The 24,055-nt window shown below is 39.8% G+C and overlaps 1 protein-coding gene across 9 annotated transcripts; it reads right to left on the bottom strand.

Moving 5' to 3' along the window:
• Positions 1-999: 999 nt before the first annotated feature.
• Positions 1,000-23,867, bottom strand: setd9 (SET domain containing 9). Of its 9 annotated transcripts, none has more exons than XM_024381202.2 (9): positions 23,292-23,867; positions 22,911-23,016; positions 22,316-22,492; positions 19,139-19,332; positions 16,395-16,550; positions 10,369-10,492; positions 9,344-9,459; positions 9,060-9,165; positions 1,000-1,459 (listed from the first exon to the last, which is right to left on the bottom strand). In XM_024381202.2, the coding sequence occupies exons 3-9, from the start codon at positions 22,411-22,413 to the stop codon at positions 1,372-1,374; spliced, it is 882 nt and encodes a 293-aa protein (XP_024236970.1). In that variant the 5' UTR covers positions 22,414-22,492; positions 22,911-23,016; positions 23,292-23,867; the 3' UTR covers positions 1,000-1,371. The 9 variants fall into 9 exon arrangements, with proteins under 9 accessions (XP_024236970.1, XP_042157984.1, XP_024236973.1 ...); XM_042302050.1 differs by having other exon boundaries at positions 22,911-23,291; positions 23,561-23,867; XM_024381205.2 differs by having other exon boundaries at positions 22,316-22,489; positions 22,911-23,867.
• Between the last annotated feature and the right edge of the window lie 188 nt (positions 23,868-24,055).

The raw sequence follows: 24,055 nt of genomic DNA, 5'->3' as shown, positions 1-24,055 counted from the left end.
TTTTTTTGCAGAGCTTTAGAAAAACAAAATGTAGGGTTGTATTTAAAGTAAAAGCTTAAAGAGTATTTAGTGGTAACCATTTTTCTTCGATGTGTATATTTGACCTCTCCCTCAGTCTGTACAGAAAAATGTGAGTCCTTTGTAATACACTACATGACCAAAAGTATGTGGACACCTGCTTGTCGAACATCTCATGGTGTTAATAACCATGGTGTTAATAACCAAAATCATGGTTATTAATATGGAGTTGGTCCCTTTGCTGCTATAATAGCCTCCACTCTTCTGGGAAGGCTTTCCACTAGATGTTAGGACATTGCTGTGGGGACTTGCTACCAAACTTTACAGTTGGCACTATGCATTGTGTCAGGTGGCGTTTCCACTGCTCCTGAGAGTCCAATGGCAGCAAGCTTTACACCACTCCAGCCGACGCTTGGCATTGCGCATGGTGATCTTAGGCTTGTCAGCGGCTGCTCGGCCATGAAAACCCCTTTCATGAAGCTCCCAACTAACAGTTATTGTGTTGAAGTTGCTTCCAGAACTCGGTAGGGAGTGTTACAACCGAGGACAGACAATCTTTTTACGCGCTTCAGCAGTGCAGTTCTGTGAGCTTGCGTGACCTACTACTTCGCTGCTGAGCAGTTATTGCTCCTAGACGTTTCCACTTCATAATAACAGCACTTATAGTTGACCGTGGCAGAAAATTTACGCACTGCCTTGTTGGAAAGGTAGCATCCTATGACGGTGCCACGTTGAAAGTCACTGAGCTCTTCAGTAAGGCCATTCTACTGCCAATGTTTGTCTATGGAGAGTGGATGGCTTGTGTGCTCAATTTTATACACCTTTCAGCAACGGGTGTGGCTGAAAAAGCTGAATCCACAAATTTGTCCACATACTTTTTGTAAATATAGTGTATTTGACTTACCAGAGTAAAGTTGTGAAGGTTGACCGTTCAATTGGGGTTAAGACTATAGTGTAAAGTAGACTAGACAGGATTTAATCTCATCATTCAAAAGTAAAGTTTATTGTTCATAAAACTGTACATACTCTTTCGTTGAATATTTTATATTTTGTTCCAGACAAATCATGTGTACAGATGCAGAAATAAAGGAAAATGTTCTTATGAATATGGTCTTCTCAGTTTCATGTTCTCCATTCTTGCTTCAGTCTCTTTCATTGTCCTTCCCTCATAGGCTACACAGAATCATCTGGCCACAGTTCTTCAGAGGGGCTTTCACTTGACTAGTTGAATAAGTACTTTTCATAATCTTACGTGTTCAAAAATCTTAGACCTGGGTTGTGTGCACTAAGGCACACTGTAGCCAAGTGTTTCTTCTTGAACAAGTTCGAGTAGTACCGGTTTTAAAATGTGACCTAATGCACGATAGTGAAGTAGTTAGAAAAGAGTTCCTCCCCTGGACAGATGTCTCTTAATGCTACAAGGACTACACATCGTAAAGGCCTGGAGGAGAAGAGAGAAGCTGTTGTCACTCTAGTTAAGGCTTGCTTTGCAAGTTGAGCCAGTGCTTGTCCAGATGTGGCTATGTAAAGAGTCGCAGCCGATTCAAACGTGGATCGGGCGTGAGATAGACCATGTGACCAAGATTAAACATTGCGTGAGCAAATACGAGTCGAGAAAGAAGAAAAGTGGTAGAGCGAGAGGAGGACAGGTCCCATAGGCCAGCGTGGTGAATGCAAATTAAACTTGAGAGTTTGCAAGTGTGACTGAGTGAGCAGAACTGAATTGCTGCATGAATGCTGTGTGTGCTGATTCAGCTCTAAACAACCATCAGAGTCCATCCTCACCTCCTGAATCACTGCAACAGATTGGCCGGTCTGCTGAGATGGTCATTGGCTAACACCTGCACGACTCCAGGGCAAAGAAGCATGCAGGGTGGAAATTCTGCATCTATATATTTTGTCTGTTTATTGTTACAGTACCATTTCACAGAGTCAAATTCCTGTACATGCAAATGTACTGGGAAAATAAAGCAGATTCTGACATGTTTAGCTGGTTTATCATATTCATGTCAGTTTCTATTATTTTGGACATATAATTCAAAATCCCCATTTGTGCTGTGTCCTTGGGCTTAATACGCAAAATATTGGATCCTGCTTTCAATTACTGGACTCATTTTATGGTGTTTGCTAGAGCTGACTGTCTGCTTTTTGTTTTACAGAAGAATGTTGCTGGCTAAGAAGTAATTAGCTAACTTACTCTAGCGTGTAGATTCCACTCAACTCAAGGTATAGTATGCCTATTTGAATTTATTTGGAGGTTACTGCTCAAGCAGGCTACCAAGCTAAACCTTAGTCTGAGCTAAACAGACGGCTCTGCAGTGCATCTGTTTGAAGGCACACAAACAAGAAGGCTCAACCAATCACACAATGGGTTGCAGGCCAAATAATAGCCAGTCACAACACTGGATTGGCCAAGGGAAGGAATTTGTTAGTTTGGCCACTTTCACTGGAATGTGACGGACAATCTAAGGTTTCTAGACACTCGCCTCGCCCCCCCCATCAGCCTGAAATCGATAGTTACTGGGTATGTAATTCCAGTTCTATATCATAGAGCTAGATGTCTGTACTACTTGCCGGTCCCAACAATTCCCTTGAAAAAAAGGCAAGGCCCAGCTGTGGCTGCCACCAAGTACTAGAATGTAGTCCAATAGACTAACAACTACTGTGACCTAACTCAACTCGCCGTACCTAGTCAAAGTGATGGCTCTCCACAGCCGACTGGCCGGTTCTCTGCAGGAATCCCTCCCCGGAGGAGTCTCTGCCTTCTCTGGAGAATGGATCTAGGAGGATGTGTCTGGTGACTTAGTCAACATTCCTGTTCACGATCCTACCTCCCAGCCGTGGAGATATGTCACTCACCATGGAAGTCTACCTCGGGTTCAGATCTTCAGAGCTTTCCCCCCTCATGGGACAGTGAGACTAAGAGTCTGGCCCATTCATCATCCACAATGGATACTACAGCTGTCTCAGGTCCATCGGGTCCCACCACCCTTTGGTCCTTGAGGGGTTTGTGAAATCAAAAAAAGAAAAGAAATGCTAATGGGGGCATGTTGAAGTCTATATTCAGAGCCGCATTCTGTGAAGCTTAGAGCAGATCTCATGTTAAATACTTTTGAAATAGTATGGCTACAGGTTCACCTGCCTCACCTAAAGCCCAATCTTGTGGGAAGCTGCTATAGACCAAGTGCTAACAGTCAGTATCTGGATAATATGTTTGAAATTCTTGATAATGTATGTGATATCAACAGAGAGGTATATTTTCTGGGTGACCTTAATATTGACTGGCTTTCATCAAGCTGCCCAATCAAGAGAAAGCTTCAAACTAAACAGTGCCTGCAACCTGGTTTAGGTTATCAGTCAACCTACCAGGGTAGTTACAAACAGCACAGGAATGAAATCATGTATTGGTCACATCTTTACTAATGCTGCAGAAATTTGCTTTACAAATCCATTGGATGTAGTGATCACAATATAGTAGCCATATCTAGAAAAGTACCAAAGGCTGGGCCTAATATAGTGTATATGAGGTCATACAATTAGTTTCGTGATGATGTAAGGAATATTTGCTGGTCTGTGGTGTGTAATGAGGAGCAACCAGACGCTGCACTTGACACATTTATGAAATTGACTATTCCAGTCACTAATAAGCATCAACACATTAAGTAAATTACTGTAAAAACGTAAATCCCCGCAGATTGAAGAGGAATTGAAAAATAGTATGGTTGAGAGGGATGAGGCAAAATGAATGGCAAATAAGTCTGGCTGCACAACCAATTGGCAAATGTACTGCAAATTGAGAAATCATGTGACTAAACTGAACAAAGAAGAAGAAAGAGAAGAAACTATACTATGAAACAAAGAAATTGTATAAAGAATGATAGTAACACGTTTTCGAGCACCTTAAATTCTATTTTGGCCAAAAAGTCAAACTCAGCTCCATCATTTATTGAATCAGATGGCTCATTCATCACAAACCCAGTGATATTGCCTACTTCTTTAATGATTTTTTTCCCCATCGAACAAGATTAGCAAACTTAGGCATGACATGCCAGCAACAAACGCCGACACTACACATCCAAGTATAACTGACCAAATTATAAAAGAAAAGCATTGTAATTTTGAATTCTGAAAAGTGAGTGTAGATAACTGAGGTTAATAGTGGACGATATTGCCACTCCTATTTGCCATATCTTCAATCTAAGCCCACAAAAAAAGTGTGTGTTCTCAGGCCTGGAGGGAAGCAAAAGTCAATCTGCTACCCAAGAATGGTAAATCCCTCTTTACTGGCTCAAATAGTCAACCCTTTGTAAACTTTTGGAAAAAAATGTGTTTGACCAGATACAATGCTATTTAACAGTAAACAAACTGGCAAGACTTTCAGTATGCTTATAGGGAAGGACATTCAACAAGCACGGCAAGCAACAAACAGGGCCTTCCTCTGACACTGCCTGGTATAGAGGTCCTGGCTGGCAGGAAGTTCGGCCCCGGTGATGTACTGGGCCATACGCAGTACCCTCAGCAGTGCCTTGCGGTCGGAGTCAGAGCAGTTGCCATACCAGGCAGTATGTCTAACAGACCAGTGGGTGTTCTTTAATGGAAGCCTCTCCAACATAATCCAGGTAGAATCAGGAATTCCCCAGGGCAGCTGTCTAGGTCCCTTACTTTTTTAAAAGTCTTTACTGATGACATGCCACTGGCTTTGAGTAAAGCTACTACAGCAAGTGAAATTACTGCAACACTTAGAGCTGCAGTCAGTTTTAGAATGGGTGGCAAGAAATAAGTTGGTCCTAAATATTTCAAAAACTAAAAGCATTGTATTTGGGACAAATCATCCACTAAACCCTAAACCTCAACTAAATCTTGTAATAAATAATGTTGAAATTGAGCAAGTTGAGGAGACTAAACTGCTTGGAGTAACCCTGGATTGTAAACTGTCATGATCAAAACATGTTGATGCAACAGTAACTAAGATGAGGAGAAGTCTGTCCATAATAAAGTGCTACTTTGCCTTAACAACCCTATGATCTGCTGTCCAGTCGTGTGGTCAGGTGCCACAAATTACAATTGGCTCAGAACAGGGCAGGACGGCTGGCCCTTAAATGTACATTAAGAGCTAACATGAACACAATGCATGTTAATCTCTCAGGGCTCAAAGTAGAGGAGATAGAAAAACAAGTAGTGATGAAGTCTAAGAAGTTGACATGCTGAATGCACCAAGCTGTCTATATAAACTACGAGCACACAGCTCGGACACACATGCATACCCCACAAGATATTCCACCAGAGGTCTCTTCACAATCCAGAACAGTCCAGAACAGACTATGGGAGGTGCACAGTGACTACATGGAACTCTATTCCATATCAGGTAACTGATGCAAGCAGTAGAATCATGAAAATAAATACACCCCTATGCAACAGCGGAGACAGGCACAGATACTCACACGCATACACACGCACTCTACACACGTACAAATGGATTTTGTATTGTAGATATTTGGTAGAGTAGTGGCCTAAGGGCACACAATGTGTTGTGAAATGTAATATTTCTAATTGTATATAACTGCCTTAATGTTGCTGGACCCCAGAAAGAGTTAATAAATAAAAATATAAATAGACTGGTGGGCAAGAGAATCATGGATTGAACTAAACATGTGGACCAGTGGTACTCAGCTTTTACACTACGAGGTCCTGAGCCTGCTGGTTTTCTTTTCTACCGGATAATTAATTGAATCTACCTGGTGTCCCAGGTCTAAATCAGTTTCTGGTTAGTGGGGGGGGGGGAACAGTGGAACTGGCTTCGAGGTCTAGAGTTGAGAATGAGGGATGTAGACAGCCAATCAAATGTATTTATAAAGACCTTTTTACATCAGCAGAGGTCACAAAGTGCATATACAGAAACCCAGCCTAATGCCCTAAACCCACCCAGCCCTAAGGCACTGGGTGCCCCTTAGTCTCATAGGCCAAGGCAATGACATCGCAGAGCCAGTGAGACAACCTCTGTTTTGAGAGTGGCCGACCAAGCGCTCCAGCACCATAGCACACAAACCCCTAACCATTGCTGTGCCCTTCACATAAGGTGGGGACAGGACACAGATGGAGTTGTTCCTCTCTCCAGCATGAAGAGGAGGAAAAAATGCCTATAGCTCTAAGGTCTGCGATATGTAAGAGCTCTTAATAATCACAGGCATGACCACCGGATTAGGAAACAACACCGCCCTGCTCAGATCACCATTGATGGCGAGACATTCAGGTCGCGTTGACAAGAGCGCGAGGTGCTTGGGCGAACCGAAAAGGCACTCATGTACGGACTTCTTTCAAACCCGCATATCCAGAATCTGCCTCATCTTCGGCATGAGGAAATATTTAAGAGTAAAGCCCGTTGTTTCTCTGCTCTGGGGGAACTACTGTTAGCGCTTCCTTCACCAGAAGCTCTGCAATTTCCTTGTTCAGAGCTGTAACCTTCTCGGGTGACGCCATCAGCATTTACACGACTCCTGTAAAGGGTGGAGGGGCAGCGAAATTGAATGGCGTAACCCCACTGGATCAACGGCGGCAGGATCATCTAGAGACTTATCTTGCCATGCAAGTCTTCAGAATAATCTTCAGTAGGGAGACTGTAGGGGAGCGCTCCTATATACAGGGAGAGATGTACTCCAATTGGCTGGAGCACATGCATAATTCTTTTGTCAGGCTATTGGCTGCCTAAGCAGTGGGGTAAACCACTAGGAGCAAAGCCCACTATAGGGCGGAGCGCCACAATATAGAACCAAACCCAAGGTGGCAAGACTTAAAAGTGAACAACTTGAGAAATTGACAGTGAAAACTTGACCATGACAAGTGAGTATTGCTGGTGGACAATTTAATGATTTCAAATGTATTTGTTACACATTTCTTTGATTACAATTCTATATTTATTGTTTAAGAAATTTTTATTTTTTATCTGTGGCTCTGATGTTCTGCTCACTCAAAGTCACACTTGCAAGCTCTCAAGTTTAATTTGTGCTCTGAGCTGGCCTGTGGACTCGTGGGACCCGTCCTCTGCTTGTTCGACAACATTTCTTCTGTTTGCACACGCAATGAGGTTTCATCTGGCACCCCTTCAATGTTTGAACCGGATTTGACTCCATAGCGATGCTTTCCATTGCCTGTCTAGCGTAGCCACGCATTATTACATTTAAGAAAACTTAAAACGTCCCAAATGACATTTGGATTTACTCTGCTGATTGTCCGTGGTGTTGATTCTTATTGGTTTGAAATTTGAGACAAAATATTCAATTATTATTTATTGGACTTTGAGATCTGCCGTTGAGATTATTATAACTTTTTAACTGCTTAGATGTTAAGTCCTCTATTTAAGGGAATTGAAGCGGTTCTGGACCAGTTCTGACTGACATTTGTGTACAATGCGCTCTGTGAATGTCGCAGGGTTCAGTGCCTTATAATGCCAGAAAGCCCCCCACCTGTCTGCTCCCCCCTCCATCTGAGCGACAGAGCCCCCAGCCTGAGAGATGGCATATTAAAGGGGAAAGTCTAGCGATTTCAGCAATTGTAATTTCATCTCGCTGTGATATTCTCAGCCGGATTTAGAACTCAACATGAAAAAAATACTAAATCATTTTGTAGAATTGAAGCACGACTACATTCTCTTGGTCAATGAGGGACGTAATCACTGCAGACATACGAATGGTGTCTTTACATCACTCAGAGGGGCTTGTCAGAAAATGCTCTCATCAGTTATATGAAAATTTGTACTGTCACTAAATATGATCAAAATATGATATTTATTTTACAGTTATAAAGGTGAAATCTTAAAGTAAGTTGTTTGTAACTTGTTTGTTACTATATTTTTAAAAACTTTTCAGTCATTGCAAGCCCTATTCCCCCACTTTTGTTGAATAGGAAAAAATGTGTTTTATATTTTCTGAATATTTGTATAGACTTGAGTACACCTTAGGAATTTCCAACTACTTTTCCCAGAAAGGTGAGTTAGACTTGTGTAGATATATGCAGCATTACTAGTTATTGTTCATGGCCATCTCATGAATATAAATTATATTTGGGTATTTCTATTTTGGAGGAAATCTACATTTTGCCATACCATTCCTTAAAAAGTTACTTTTAAGGAGTGGGGCAGTCCCACTTCATTAAAGAGATAGTAAAGTGTTGGAAAAACAGGGGAGATCGGGGAGTCAAATGGCAGTGGGTCAGATTCGAACCCATGCTGACTCTGGCATACATGTGGGTCAGCGGCTGGATTACACAGGCCACAACATCGAGATTTCTATAACCTGGCACATAAGCACAACCATGTAAACATGAGCAAGACTTTGGTTAGTATGCATTGCATGCATGTTCTTCAGTCTTGTGCACGTGCCTTAGGGGGATGAGCAAAAAAAATCTTGATTGCCACACAGAGACCTGCGTTTTGAAGTTGGTTTAATAATAATTTCCTGTGGATATTTTGTCTCAAATTTCAACCCGAATAATAACCAACCCCACGGACAATCGGCAGAGTAAGTTCAAACATAATTTTATGAAAACATTCTTGACAGATAAGGGACATTTAGGTTTTATTCTATGTAATAAGGCGTGGCTATGCTGGACAGGCAATGGAAAGCGTTGCCACATGCCATATCGAGACTAAGCCAGTTCAAGACCGTCTGACTCAGAAGACTACTCACTAGTTAACAACAGCAAAAGCTGCTGTTTGGAAATGGAGCCAAAACAGAAAGTCAATAACATTTGTATTAATACATTTATAGCTGTGAATACAAACAAACACTAGGTTTGGTATCCCTGGTAGAAAACGGTTAAATTAACACCCCAGTAGCCTAGACCAGAGCCGTATCCATATTAATAGCTCTGGCCTACACTTACTGTTAATTACTCTAAATGACTTATGAGTGAATCAATCCACACAGCTGCTGAATTAATAAATTAACTTTTGAGATTGCAATGGGAGCAGTCAACAGTAACACAATCAAACAAATACTGTAGGAAGTAGGGACCAACATTATTTCATGCATCCTTTAAATTCTTGCCTTTGCGTGTCATGTCTGTAGTCCACATTGGGAAGGTACTGGCGAAGTTCTAGAGGAAACGCTTCAGGCACATCATACTCCTGATAGCACACATTTGCAGCCCTCTCTGAAAGACAACAGTATAATTAAACACAAAAAGGAAAAGGAATATTTAGATAGTCAGTGGTCACAGCATTCGCAACATTGCAGACAGACAATAATTATGTAAAATAAAATATATAAATATTTAATATAATTATAGCTAGCCCCATTTCTCCTATGGGTGAGCAGAGATGTGATGGTACCATTTGAGCAGTTGTTCACATATTGACCCACTGCTAGCGGGTTTTTTGTATTGGCTGTCAACCAAGTGATGTCACTCAAACTGAAAGGACCAAGCCTGTCTCTTCCACTGCACGACCTGGAAAACATCAATACTGTTAAATATGAATGCTGTCCATCTACATGTGAAAAATTGTCGTAGGACAGTCATCAAGCCCTAGGACATTTTACAGTAACACTTTACTTGACACCTTTACTTAACACGGTCATAACCATGTCATACCAATTGACATAACATGGTCATAACCCTTTCATGACATATTTAGACCTGTTGTGACATATATTGCGTTATTTTATGGCTGGTTATGACACCCACATAAGAGTGTCAAAACCCACAAAACCTACCACACAAGGCAAAACATTCCATTACACCATATCCTACATGACAACAGTATGTTTGTTATAGATTTTTTTTTAAATAAATTGACCATATTAAACTATCATTGTAATTGCGGACACATTGATGTCAGACATGCACCTACCCCAATGCTCAGTTGCTGATGACTGGGATGAATGCAGGAGCAGATTTCAGGTGCAGGAAAAGATAACCTCTATTTGACTGATATAAGGGCATGTATGATTATGATGGTCACAATGCTTCTTGACAGTGTCATGAAGTGTATTTTCTTAGTCCAAGTAAAGTGACAGGATGGTCATAACACTTCTTGACAGTGTCATAAAGTTATAATAACAAAAAAATGCTACATGTTGAAAAAAACATGACTAGAGAATTAATTACAACAAAGGATTTAAGAAACAAACTTTCAAATGAAAGGAAACTTCTTGGCAGTGAAAAAAATGTGGGTTTTGACATTTATAGAGGTGTCATAACCAGCCATAAAATAACGTAATATGTGTGTTATGACAGTGTTATGATCATATGACAAGTTATGTCACCTGTTATGACATTATGCAATGGTTATAACCGTGTCCTGACACTGGGTGTCAGGTAAAATTGTTACCCATTTTTCTATGCCACATTTCTCACCTGTACACTATTTTAGAGATGCCTTTGTCATTGCCGTCAATCAAAACATGATCTATGCATCTGAATACAAAAGGGTTCCGAATGGACTGGAAGAGAATGGGCTCATATGCCTGATAGATGGTACCTGCATAGATAACACAGAAATTAGTCACTCATTCACACAATGGTAAATCACAACATTTGTCCAAGTGATATGCATTTCCTTAATTACTTTCAAAATAGCTATGCTATGTATTAAAAGGGGTACTTTTTAATCCATGTTCTTGCTTATACTAAAGAGATACGAGTATAAATACGTATCCCTCTTCTTAGATTGGCGTTATGATAAATTATGGTTTGTACGGTTGTGGTTATCAGTACAGCTCCATCTAGTTGTCGTGTTGGGGATAACAGTTGTGGACAATAGCATTTTAGCTCAGCCTAACCCAGTTTTTTTTCACTCCAGATACAAATGTATACATAGGAACAACTTACAGACACACACAAACAATGACTACATCTCATCTGCCCAGACCCATATGCTCACACCCCCATCCATGCCCAGACCCGCATGCTCACAGCCCCATCCCTAGTGCCTGCATTATTGTTTGCCACTTGGTCTTAAATTGTGCCAATTTGTTTTTCCTCATTCGCCCATGCTATTTCAATAAATCATTTGATTTTTCCATTGTGTTAATGATGGTGGATTGATTTATTTCCACATTTTTAGTATGTGTTTTTTCAGGATGAGTGATAAAAGAATCGGCCAGCTCATTGGGACATATGCCTCGTCTTGAAATATGACACAGATTAAAAGGAAGTTTACATTGTAATAGTTCTGACAGCCAACTTTCTAGCTCCGCCCACAACTTCTGGACTGTTTAGGATTCCGAGAAAGCATGGTTTATTGAGTCATTATTCATTTTACACTTATTAAGACATAACTCTGCAGTTGTGCTGTAGAATTTGTGAATTTTGTTTCTTGTATAATAAATTAGTTTATACCAGATTAAGCGTACATTTTAGTTAACTATAATGTCATTATTTATGCTCCAACTTTCCTTCCGTCTTGTGCCAACATCAGTCTTGGTTCAAAAAGATTGTCAGTTGGATATACTCTCTGCAAGGTTTTGTATATCTTATGAATGTCCTTTTCTGGTTCAAAAAAGATTCCCTCAAGGTTGCTCTGATGTCCAAAAGATTTCAAATTGAATTGTGTAATGTAACTGAAGTTGCATGTATTTGAAACCATCTACATTGGTCAGACAAAATTGCTTTTTAATTCCGTCATGTAAATCAATGTATTTCCTGTTACCAAGTAATTTATGGTTTCTATGCATTTAGTTTTCCATGTGGACCAATAAAAAAATATATATTTAAAAAATAAATAAAATAAAAAATCTGAATTCTGAAAAGCTATGTAAGGATTGTTCCATAAGGCTGTGTTTTTAGGGAATTATATTGGTTCTTGTAGAAGAAGTTTCATTTTCCTCCACATTGTTATAAACTATGAAGTTATTAACATTCTTAGCTTTATACTACTTTGAAAATAGACAAGTAAAACGATTCTGGGGGTGAGCATTTTAAATATGTACCCATTGTTCCTCTTTAGTGCATTTAACTATGTCACAAGTAAAAGCCTTGAGATCATCATCATCATCATCATCATCCCCTAACGTATGCCTTAAAGGCATCCCACATTATATTGGGGTTTGGTTTTTCTGTCCTCGGTCTACATTTGTAATTGTAAAATGTTATTTGTTTGTTTATGTATTTAATACAATTTGGGTCCAGAAGATGCACTCTATTCATTCTCCTAATGGTTGCTAAGTGTAGAGCCCCTAGCCAAAAGTGCAGTTTCAAAAAATATGGATAAGAATAAGAGATAAAAGTATCAAGTAATTAAAGAGCAGCAGTAAAAAAATAACAATATATAGGAGGGGGTGCCGGTACAGTGTCAATGTGCGGGGACACCGGTTAGTTGAGGTAGTATGTACATGTAGGTAGAGTTAATTAAAGTGACAATGCATAGATGACAACAGAGTGTGGCAGTGGTGTGGAGAGGGGGGTGGGCAATGCGAAAAGTCTGGGTAGCCATTTGACTAGATGTTCAGGAGTCTTATGGCTTGGGGTAGAAGCTGTTTAGAAGCCTCTTGGACCTAGACTTGGCGCTCCGGTACTGCTTGCCATGTGGTAGCAGAGAGAACAGTCTATGACTGGGTGGCTGGAGTCTTTGACAATTGTTAGGGCCTTCCTCTGACACTGCCTGGTATAGAGGTCCTGGATGGCAGGAAGCTTGGCCGCAGTGATGTCCTGGGCTGTTCGCACTACCCTCTGTAGTGCCTTGCGGTTGGAGGCTGAGCAGTTGCCATATCAGGCAGTGATGCAACCAGTCAAGATACTTTCGATGGTGCAACAACTTCTCACAAACTTTGATGCCTATAAATCCAGGCTATTTTGCTATATCAGTCAAACTATCAAATACAACTCGTACACGATTGATCATAATCAAATAAGTTTGTTGCTGTAGAACCTTTTGAAGATCTGAGGACCCATTTTAAGTCACATCTGGAGGAAACCTGGCACCATCCCAACAGTGAAGCATGGTGGTGGCAGCATCATCATGCTGTATGGAAGTTTTTCAGCAGCAGGGACTGGGAGACTAGTCAGGATTGAGGCAAATATGAATGGAGCAGAGTACAGAGAGAACCTTGATGAAAACTTGCTCCAGAGCGCTCAGGACCTCAGACTGGGGTGAAGGTTCACCTTCCAAAAGGACAACAATCCTAAGCACATGGCCAAGACAACACAGGAGTGGCTTCGGGCAGGTCTTTGAATGTCCTTGAGTGGCCCAGCCAGAGCCCGGACTTGAACCTGATCAGACATCTCTGGGGAGACCTGAAAATAGCTGTGCACACTCCATCCAGCCTGACAGAGCTTGAGGGGGTCTGCAGAGAAGAATGGAAGAAGAAGAGAAGTATCTGATCCCTGTCACCCCATCACAATCCCCCGGATATAGCCCCTCTCTATTTTCACAAATAACCACCACCAACAACCACTGCCGGGATTCTGAGTTGAGACTTGATTTCTTTCTCCTCCAAGTGACTATCTGATCGCAAGGGTATTTAGCGTTCTTCTGCTTCACGCCGATCTGATGGCATCGCACCAGATGCTCCGGTGATAAATACACACCTAGCTCCTCCGACATCAGCTTGATCACGTAGCTGGAAAGGTCCCCTTTTTCCTCATCTTCCAATAGGGACGATATTCTCATTATTTTGTCTCTGTTTTCTAGCTAATTCAGATCAACTTTTAAAGTTTGCACCTTTGTTTCCAGAAGGCCAATTTTGTCTTGTTCATCCACGAGCCAGCCCTGTATATACATATGACACGATGAAGTAGATTTCCTCAAAGGGAAAGTAATGTAACAGATTGTAACAGTTTGTTGTGGTAAGCATAGAGAGCATTTTAGCTATGTTTTCCTGGATATCCTTCAGCTGTTCATTGCTCTCATTTGCATCGCCAAGTTGTTCTTTGTCTTTTCCTTTAAGGGATGCCATTGCTTGTTAGGTTCGAGTCTGTCGCTTTACCCAGATTGGTTTGCAGTTGTGCATAACTGACAGCTCACTTTCTCCTGGTTGCTTGGGGATATATTGATCTATCGACTTGTAATGCTTAATTTAAACTGTTGTCTGGCTTCTACATATAATCCCAGTTTCTACATACGTTTTCCTAACCTGTTTCGTTAAATTCTCATAACCTGCTACATAAATGTCACTTCTGTCCGTAGCTGGGTTGGCTTAGCTAAAATGCTACAATTGTCAACAAACCATCAGTCCTCACAAACCATCAGTATCACCCCACTGGAATTCAATACGACCACAGGCTGTCGACAATGCAGCTTTTAAAGGCAATATTCATTCATGATAACAGTGGATTTCCACTGTTACGGAAGCCATGCATTTTCAATGAAAGACAAGCAAGGTGGTGGGGGACCGTTAGGCGAGGCAAGCATCAGTGAGGGAGCATGAACAGGGCGGGACCTAAATTGGGGAAAGCTGAACTTGATCCAAATGGTATTCCAATACATTTTTGAAAGTTGAAGCTCATTTACTGCATTTCTATGCAATTGAAAAACAAAAATGACACCAGCCATTATCACCTTGGCTTCTGTAGCTTCATTCACCTCAGTTGATCTACGAACTAGAGGTCGACCGATTAATCAGAATGGCCGATTAATTAGGAACGATTTCGGGTTTTCGTAACAATCGGTAATCGGCATTTTTGGACACCAATTATTGCAGTCCACGAGGAGGCTGCTGCAGGCTGACTACCTGTTACACGAGTGCAGCAAGGAGCCAAGGTAAGTTGCTAGCTAGCATTAAACTTATCTTATAAAAAACAAGCAATTTTAACATAATCACTAGTTAACTACACATTGTTGATGATATTACTAGTTTATCTAGCGTGTCCTGCGTTGCATATAATTGATGCGGTGCCTGTTAATTTATCATCAAATAACAGCCTACTTCACCAAACCGGGTCATGATCTAACAAGGACATTCGCAAAAAAAGCACTGACGTTGCACCAATGTGTACATAACCATAACCTTCTTAAAATCAATACAAAAGTATATTTTTAAACCTGCATATTTAGTTAATATTGCCTGCTAACATGAATTTATTTTATTAACTAGGGAAATTGTGTCATTTCTCTTGCATTCTGTGCAAGCAGAGTCAGGGTATATGCAGCAGTTTGGGCTACCTGGCTCGTTGCGGACTGTGTGAAGACCAATACTATAGTGCCTATAAGAACATCCAATAGTCAAAAGGTATATGAAATAGAGAAATAGTCCTATAATAACTACAACCTAAATATTGAAGACTCATGTTAAAAGGAACCACCAGCTTTCATATGTTCTCATGTTCTGACCAAGGAACTTTTACTTTCTTCTCCAACACTATGTTTTTGCATTATTGAAACCAAATTGAACATGTTTCATTATATATTTGAGACTAAATTGATTTTATTGATGTATTATATTAAGTTAAAAATAAGTGTTCATTCAGTATTGTTGTTAATCGGTATCGGCTTTTTTTGGTCCTCCAATAATAGGTATCGGTGTTGAAAAATCATAATCGGTCGACCTCTACTATGAACACATAGCCTGCTAGCTATAGAGGAGAGTGGGGTAAGTTGAGCCAAAGGGGTAAGTTAACCCACCCTTGTTTCCAGGAAACCATAAACAAAATATATAATTTGACAAAATATTGGGGAAGAGGTCATTTCATGGAGTCTGTGGAGGAAGAAACCACATTGAAACAATTCAAATAAAAAAAAGTGGTAAGGAAGTTCATATCCCAGCGATAAAAAGTACAAAATGTTTGTTAGGCATTAAGCCTGTGTTAAAAGATGCTTAAAATTAATAAAATACAAAAAAAGCTATTGTGATTGTGTTCGAGTAATAAAGCTAGACATGGTTTTAAAAAGGTAGTGGTAATATTTCATTCAGTACAGAAATTTGTAGGTGGGTTAACTGAGCCTGTCCGGTGGTTCAACTTACCCCATACCCGGGTAAATTGCACCAAGAGACTACTTTTTTTTTGAAAATATGTTTTCAAAACTGTCATGTTAATATGAATTCTGATTATTTCCAAGGATACACAACATCTTGAAATATATGTAGATATATTTGTTGGAAATAATGCTATACATCTCCCTTGATGGAGTGATGCTGAATATTTAAAAAAAAGTATACTCAGCTTACCCCACTCTCCCCTACAATTTGCCTCTATGTTGCTCATACAGTATCAGACTGACAGACTGAGTATGCTTCTAGGTTCACACATAGTCAGATCATGTATTTGAAACCCATCTCAATAATAGTAACATCATAATGTTATACCCCTGAAAGGGGGGGGGGGGAATAGGAGAAAAACACATATCGTATGTGGGCTCAATTGGAATTACCTTTAAAATGGTGCATTGTCGACAAGCGCGATCAGATTAAATCCCGGCCATAGTCATCATCAGTGGTGAGAATTACCTGGGTACATGGCCACTGTAGTTCCTTTATGCACAAAGCCCCTGGTAACAAAGACTCCTGTTCCAGCGAACGGCAAGGAACTAGGCTTTCGCTCAATACAGAACCCAACCGTGAGTAACATCGTCTCGATGGGCCTATGCTCTCCTTTTGGTTCTCCTGTGTCATATTATAATAATTAGTCATGCATTTTAGGAAAACATGTTCCATATGGTTGGCCCTAGCCAGATATTTGAAAGACAGGTATAGAAAGGAAGACATGCACAATTAATAGGGCTGAGAAAGGAACGGTACAGATTGTTATTTTTTGCATGTATAGATAGGGTGTATAGGATGTGTGCTCTTGAGTTGGCTCATCATTATTTTGAATAACAAATAGTTTACATTTTTTATATCTGAACATGGTATAGTTACACATATAACATCAATACAGACTGAGTGTACAAAACATTAGGAACACCTGCGATTTCCATGATAGACTGACCAGGTGAAAGCTATGATCCCTTATTGATGTCACTTGTTAAATCCACTCCAATCAGTGTAGACAAAGAGAAGGTGATAGATTGAGACATTGTGTATATGTGCCAATCACAGGGTTAATGGGCAAGACAAAAGTTAAGTGCCTTTGAAAGGGGTATGGTAGTAGGTTCCAGGCGACCGGTGGCCCTTGTAGAGTCCATGCCCCGACGAATTGAGGCTGTTCTGAAGGTGTTCCTAATGTTTGGTATACTCAGTGTATAAGTGTTATTATTATCATCATCAGACCTGAGTCAAACACTTAAAATACATTCAAAGTGACATTTTGGCTTTACCCAGGACTTCTTTGACTCCCTAATGATTCATCTCTAGGTTCTTCAAAGCAAAAAAAGTGTCATATGAAGCTCTTGATATGTAATATAACTAGTATTTTGATTTCAATAAAGAATTACATTAATTTTTGGAAACTGTATAAACATGAATATTGAAAATACTGTATACCATTTTTGGTTTGGCAAATGTTTCTACATATTATTGAACATAGTTTCCTCCACGGGCATATCAAAGTTCCAGAGTGGATGTCTGCTACTTTTAGAGTTCTTAACAGATTGACTGTGAAAATGGATTCAAAGGGCTCGCCCTCTCCTGGTGATTTGACAGATTGACTGTGAAAATGGATTCAAAGGGCTCGCCCTCTCCTGGTGATTTGACAGATTGACTGTGAAAATGGATTCAAAGGGCCCGCCCTCTCCTGGTGATTTGCAGGGAGTGCGATACATAAGTAAAAGGATTGTGATTGGTTACATTGCCTACTACACCAATTTCTCTGTATAACATGGGCCATAACTTGCAGAGATGCTACTCTGGAACTAATATGCCCGTTGAGTATATTATGTTCTACAATATATACAAAAAAATTGCCAAATCTAAATTTGTATATTTCCAATATTCATGTTTATATTTTGCTATATTTCAGAAGAAAAAAAAAATTGGTGGGGGGGGTCAAAATACTACAGAACAAGCGGTAAAGCTTCAAATGACACCAATGTTTGCTTTGTAGCAGCTACCAATGAAACATTATGTTGTCTTAAAGGAGGAGAAGGCCAAAATGTCATAAATATGCAAACTTTGATCAATTATTTCTCAATAATGCTTTTACATACAGTGCATTCAGAAGTATTCAGACCCCTTGATTATTTACACATTTTATTATGTTACAGTCTTATTCTAAAATGTATTAAATAGTTTCCCCCCTCAATCTACACACACTACCCCATAAGGGTATCATCAAGGGAAAGATGAACGGAGCAAATTACAGAGAGAAACTTGATGAAAACCTGCTCCAGAGCTCTCAGGACCTCACACTGGGGCAAAGGTTCACCTTCCAATAGGACAATGATCCTACGCACACAGCCAACTTGAACCCAATCTAACTTCTCTGGATAGACCTGAAAATAGCTGTATAGCGACACTCCCCATCCAGTCTGACAGAGCTTGAGAGGATCTGCAGAGAATGGGAGAAACTCCCAAAATACAGGTGTGCCAAGCGTGTAGCCTCATACCCAATAAGACTCAAGGCTGTAATCGCTGCCAAAGGTGCTTCAACAAAGTACTGAGTAAAGGGATTGAATACTTACGTAAATGTGATTGCGTTTTTTTTTATTTTTAATAAGTGTACAAAAAATTCTAAAAACCTGTTTTTGCTTTGTCATTATGGGGTATTGTGTGTAGGTTGATGAGGGGGGAAATGATTGAATCCATTTTAGAATAAGGCTGTAATGTAACAAAATATGGAAAAAGTCAAGGGGTCTGAATATTTTCAGAATGCACTGTATGTCAACAATCCTTCCTCCAAAGGATCATTCTACGGATTACATTTCATGAAAATCCCCCAAATCATGGTCAATATTTGTCTAGGTTTAGTGAAGAATCACTCCAAATAGTTGAGCTGTGCTTGATTTAGTTTCCTCTGTTTACTGGAACAGTTTAAATCAAGCACACGTCAGTAAGTATTTAAAAGTATATGATATTGTATACATTTGAACTAGGTCTGATTCTTATCTCTGGTAAATAGAACACTAACACGATTAATTCAACTAATCGACAACTCATCAAGCCCCTAAGTCATTGAATAAGCTGCGTTAGTGCTGGGCTGAAACAAAAGCCTGCACACCCTGTGCCTAGGAGCCAGTTTTAACGAATGCTGTGCTTCTATGTCTTTCCCACCCATGATTCCATTCCCTAACAAAAGGCAGAAACAAAAACACAACCTTTGTCTGGTCCCTCAGTGGTCTCTGGGCTGAGGTAGCGGGTTTGAGTCGAGGCGGGAAGCAGACGTAACACCTCTCCCTGGTGTGCAACGTCATTTCTGAGCAGTGCCCTAAAAAGGCGTAGTAGTGTTTCTGACACCACCTCATCCGAGACCAGCCTGTCTTTTGAGCGCTCTGTGACCTGGCGAATAGTTCTGTGGGGAAAAAAGTACAGAATAGGCAATTGCAAATCAGCTCTTCACTTACTTTGAGGCTAAAGAAAATATGCTGCCACTAAATGTCTGGATGCTACAGAGGTGCTTGCCTGCTTGAGGACAAGAATGCAAGCCCTAATAATCAAGGGGATAGCCAACATAAATCAGCAGATTATGCAAAATATAGACAATGAAACTAGAAAAGTACATTTCCTAAAGAAAATATATGCTTGTTAGCTTGTCTTAAAGTGTCTATTGTTGTGAAATAAGTAGTGACTGCAGTAGTGGTAGTGACTGATTATAGTTGGAAAAAGTAGGTAGATGGAAAGATTGATTGATTGGATAGGACAGCCTGAATATGTTGGTTTGGTGTCTAGCTTGAACGGTCAAGAGTTATTGTCCGTGGGTTATTTTATGCATATTTTTAGAGTTAATAAAGGTTTTAAAAGAACAGAAAGTTAGGATAGCTTGAACATTTGAAAGTTGGTCTTATACATAGGGTCCTCTATCATTCTCTAGATGGATAAAACTTGTTTTTGCAGGGACATTTTGAAGCAGTCAACTAGGTGGGACTTCCTATGGATTGGAGGAAGATATGACACAGATACACAGAAGAGTCCTCTATTATATCTCTATGGTCTTGTAGCTTAAAAATACAATATGTAACTTTTTGGGCGACCTGACCAAATTCACAAAGAACTATAGATCGGTTATTGTAATTGAACGCAAGTCTAAGAAGCGCTAGATCTGTTCTATGTCTGCCATTTCTATGCTTCCCGTTTATAAGTTTTGTTTTTGAGTTTTTTGGTTTTGTACACGAGCTTCAAACAGCTGAACATACAATATTTTTGGTTCTGTAAAATATATTTCACAGCGGTTTAGATGGTACAATGGGGTCAGAAGTTTACAAACACTCAATTAGTATTTGGTAGCATTGCCTTTAAATCGTTTCGGGTAGCCTTCCACACCCACAATAAGTTGGGTGAATTTTGGCCCATTCCTCTTGACAGAGCTGGTGTAACTGAGTGAGGTTTGTAAGGCCTCCTTGCTCTCATACACTTTTTCAGATCTGCCCACACATTTTCCGTAGGATTGAGGTCAGGGCTTTGTGATGGCCACTCCAATACCTTGACTTTGTTGTCCTTAAGCCATTTTGCTACAACTTTGGAAGTATGCTTGGGGTCATTGTCCATTTAGAAGGACCATTTGCGACCAAGCTTTTACTTCCTGACTGATGTCTTGAGACGTTGCTTCAATATATACACAATTTTCCTATCTCATGCCATCTATTTTGTGAAATGCACCAGTCCCTCCTGCAGCAAAGCAACCCCACAACATGATGCTTCCACCCCCGTGCTTCACAGTTGAGATGGTGTTCTTCGGCTTGCAAGCATCCCCCTTTTTCCTCCAAACATAACGATGGTCATTATGGCCAAACAGTTCTATTTTTGTTGCATCAGACCAGAGGACATTTCTTCAAAGATCTTTGTCCCCATGTGCAGTTGCAAACCATAGTCTGGCTTTTTTTTATGGCGGTTTTGGAGCAGTGACTTCTCTCTTGCTAAGTGGCCTTTCAGATTATGTCAATATAGGGCTTGTTATACTGTGGATATAGATACTTCTGTACCCGTTTCCTCCAGCATCTTCACAAGGTTCTTTGCTGTTGTTCTGGGATTGATTTGCACTTTTCGTAACACAATATGTTTATCTCTAGGAGACAGAATGCGTCTCCTTCCTGAGCGGTATGACGGTTGCGTGGTCCCATAGTTTATACTTGCGTACTATTGTTTGTACAGATGAACATGATGCCTTCAGGCGTTTGGAAATTGCTCCCAAGGATGAACCAGACTTGTGGAGGTCTACAATTTTTTTTCTGAAGTCTTGGCTGATTTCTTTTGATTTTCCCATGATGTCAAGCAAAGAGGCATGGAGTTCAGGCCTTGAAATACATCCACAAGTACACCTCCAATTGACTCAAATTATGTCAATTAGCCTATCAGAAGCTTCTAAAGCCATGATGGAATTTTCTGGAATTTTCCAAGCTGTTTAAAGGAACAGTCAACTTAGTGCGTGTAAACTTCTGACCCACTGCAATTGTGATACAGTGAATTAATCTGTCTGTAAACAATTGTTGGAAAAATGACTTGTCATGCATGAAGATGCCCTAACTGACTTGCCAAAACTATAGTTTGTTAACAATGCATTTTTGGAGTGGTTTAAAAATGAGTTTTAATGACTCCAACCTAAGTGTATGTAAACTTCCGACTTCAACTGTACTTGCTTATTTTGTCACAAACTAAAATTAGGCAAAATATTCCAATTTTAGCAACCAGGAAATGGCATAGTGATTTCTGCATATAGAACCTTTAATTGGCCAAGGAGCAGGACCATTTTGAATAGCTACCTCTGTAGAACTATGGTTCTCATTCAAATCCATGTTAAGTTATACACATTCAAAATTGGTTAGAGTTCAAAAACGATACATAATAATCAAAAAAGCTATTAAGTACAGTCAGTCTTAACATTTCAATGTTGGTTTGGAGTTGATAGCTTAAACGGTGAAAGAGATATAGATGTATACGTTTTGTTTTTCTGGCCCTTTTAATTTCAATTGAAATGCATTGGGAGCTCATTTAAATATTTTTGCAGTTCAAAAAGTATATATGCTATCATTAAGATTCTCAATCAATCTATATTGGCTCAGTCTGCCCATTTAGAAGTTTCCTGTTAATAGCTTAAATCGTTTAAGCACCAGAGCGAGGGGAATAAATGGAATATTACGAGTATTTCAGAAATCTAGAGTGTTCTTGCCTTTAGCAAGTACTTTAATTACATGAATTACATTGCTGTAGTTAATATAATGGTAACAATTTAGTTAACATAGGCCAACACAATTGCACTGAATTGTGCACCTTTCTCGATCAATTTCTTCATACATAAAACCCTTGACATTGTACACGTAATTCAGAAGCTTCAGAATTACCTCTCATTTTTACGAAGATTCAATGCAATCCACGGAACGAATCTGTGTCTGTAGGACTTCCAATTGTCTAGAATTCTTTTCATTACAATTCTGAACATAATCTGGACATGGAGGCTGACATGTTGGGTTCTCCCCGTAAATCAAGTAGCTGGTGGAAAAAACCGCTACCGCCATCTGCTGAAAGAAGGGAGAAACAGGCCTTAAGCAGTAAAATAACAATAACACAATCGTGCCAATAGTTTATAGACCTACACGAAGAAGTTGAATTTACTCTAGCCTAGTTTTAAAAAATATATTAATTTGTAGCCCAAAAACATTGAAAACACATAGCGTTTTGAAATGGAAGGTATTTTCATTATAGACAATGAATACCAGTAGCCATGAATGTATGCAACAATAGCATATACACTGATACATATACACTGTATACGTACATTTATGAAGACCCTCACTACCAAATTGTTATGCAATCTTTTCTAACTGTCCAATATTAACCTTGGACTTGTTCAAATCGTGCGCAAGGTGGAAACATCTGCTGGTCAGCCCGTGAACAAGTTATGCTGCGTTAAAACGAGTGACGCAAAAACAGTCATACCAGTAGGCATGGCAGGGCAAGAAAGAGGGTGACGGCGGAGTTTGTAGCGTTATGAAGGAGGTCAACATGGCGGCTTGAACAGACGCTTTTTTTACCGAGCTCCGCACTAAACTTCGGAAAGATTGTGGGAAAAAACAAGTTTACAGTCATTACTATTTTTAGTTATTCAAGATATAACAACTTTCCTGTTTGCATGTGGTGAAAGGATGTGAAAATGAGAGTGGCAAAAGTTTTTAAAAAACGTGGAAAATAATAACAATGTCTACTATAGATGTCTCACTGATCTGGAACAATACACAAGATGGAACCTGAGACTCTACGGCGTGCCAGAGGTGGATGGTGTACGAGGAGAGGCTATCCCCATCTGCCAAGAAGTTATACCTGCAGAGAAGAACAAAAGTTGGTGATACCATCGACGTTGTGCATCGCCTCGGCAAGAAGCGACAGCAAAACGATTCAAGACCAAGGGGTCATCCTCTTCACTGTCAGATTCTACAGGGATGCAGTCTGAAAAGCTGCTAGGAAGAACGCCTTCCTTCCGAGCCATGGTTATGCGTTTCGCCGAGCATCTCAGCCCGGGGGACATAGAAAGAAGGAACAAGTTGTGGCCAATGATCAAGATAGCACAAAATGAGGGAAAAGCTGCTTACTTCGTAGGAGGACGAAGCTTCATCACCGGTTCAGAAATCCATATTTCTCCCTAAAATCTCACCAGAAGGAACAGATTGATGGTTTCGGCCATGGTATTCTCATTTTCCTGGTATTGTTTAACTTTACCTAACAAGCATCAGGTGACTATTTTTCGGAATAGTCAGGTACTTCAATTTATGGGGCGAAAATTTAAAAAAAATGTTTGTTCTTGAAGACCTATTTTGTTTACAAACTTACGAAGAAGACAAAGTTAAAAATATATATATTTTTTTATGTATACAGTAAATAAGATACTGTTTTAAAGGGCATACAGGTCTGCTCTAACTTTACAATGTAATTGTTCCATTTAGTTATTAATACTTATTTCCAAGTGAAAAGGTCTTAGGAACGTGTATATGTAAAACATTTCTTATTAATTTTTTATGATCAGTTTTCATATGCACTTAAAATAGTAGGTAACCCTTATTTAAATGATTATTTTGTATTTTATTTCT

The sequence above is a fragment of the Oncorhynchus tshawytscha genome, linkage group LG20 (assembly GCF_018296145.1).
Source record: "Oncorhynchus tshawytscha isolate Ot180627B linkage group LG20, Otsh_v2.0, whole genome shotgun sequence".
Taxonomy (NCBI): Eukaryota; Metazoa; Chordata; class Actinopteri; order Salmoniformes; family Salmonidae; genus Oncorhynchus; species Oncorhynchus tshawytscha.
Note: the sequence above shows the minus strand (reverse complement) of the source record. Positions and strands in the feature narration are given on the sequence as shown.

Excerpts from the sequence above, each read along its gene's own strand:
- setd9 (XM_024381205.2), bottom strand. The coding sequence starts at position 22,413 with ATGTTCAGAATTGTAATGAAAAGAATTCTAGACAATTGGAAGTCCTAC. Across the intron at positions 16,551-19,138 it reads CACTGAGGGACCAGACAAAG|GAGAACCAAAAGGAGAGCAT; the intron begins GTTGTGTTTTTG and ends AATATGACACAG. Across the intron at positions 9,460-10,368 it reads ATCTCTAAAATAGTGTACAG|GTCGTGCAGTGGAAGAGACA; the intron begins GTGAGAAATGTG and ends GATGTTTTCCAG.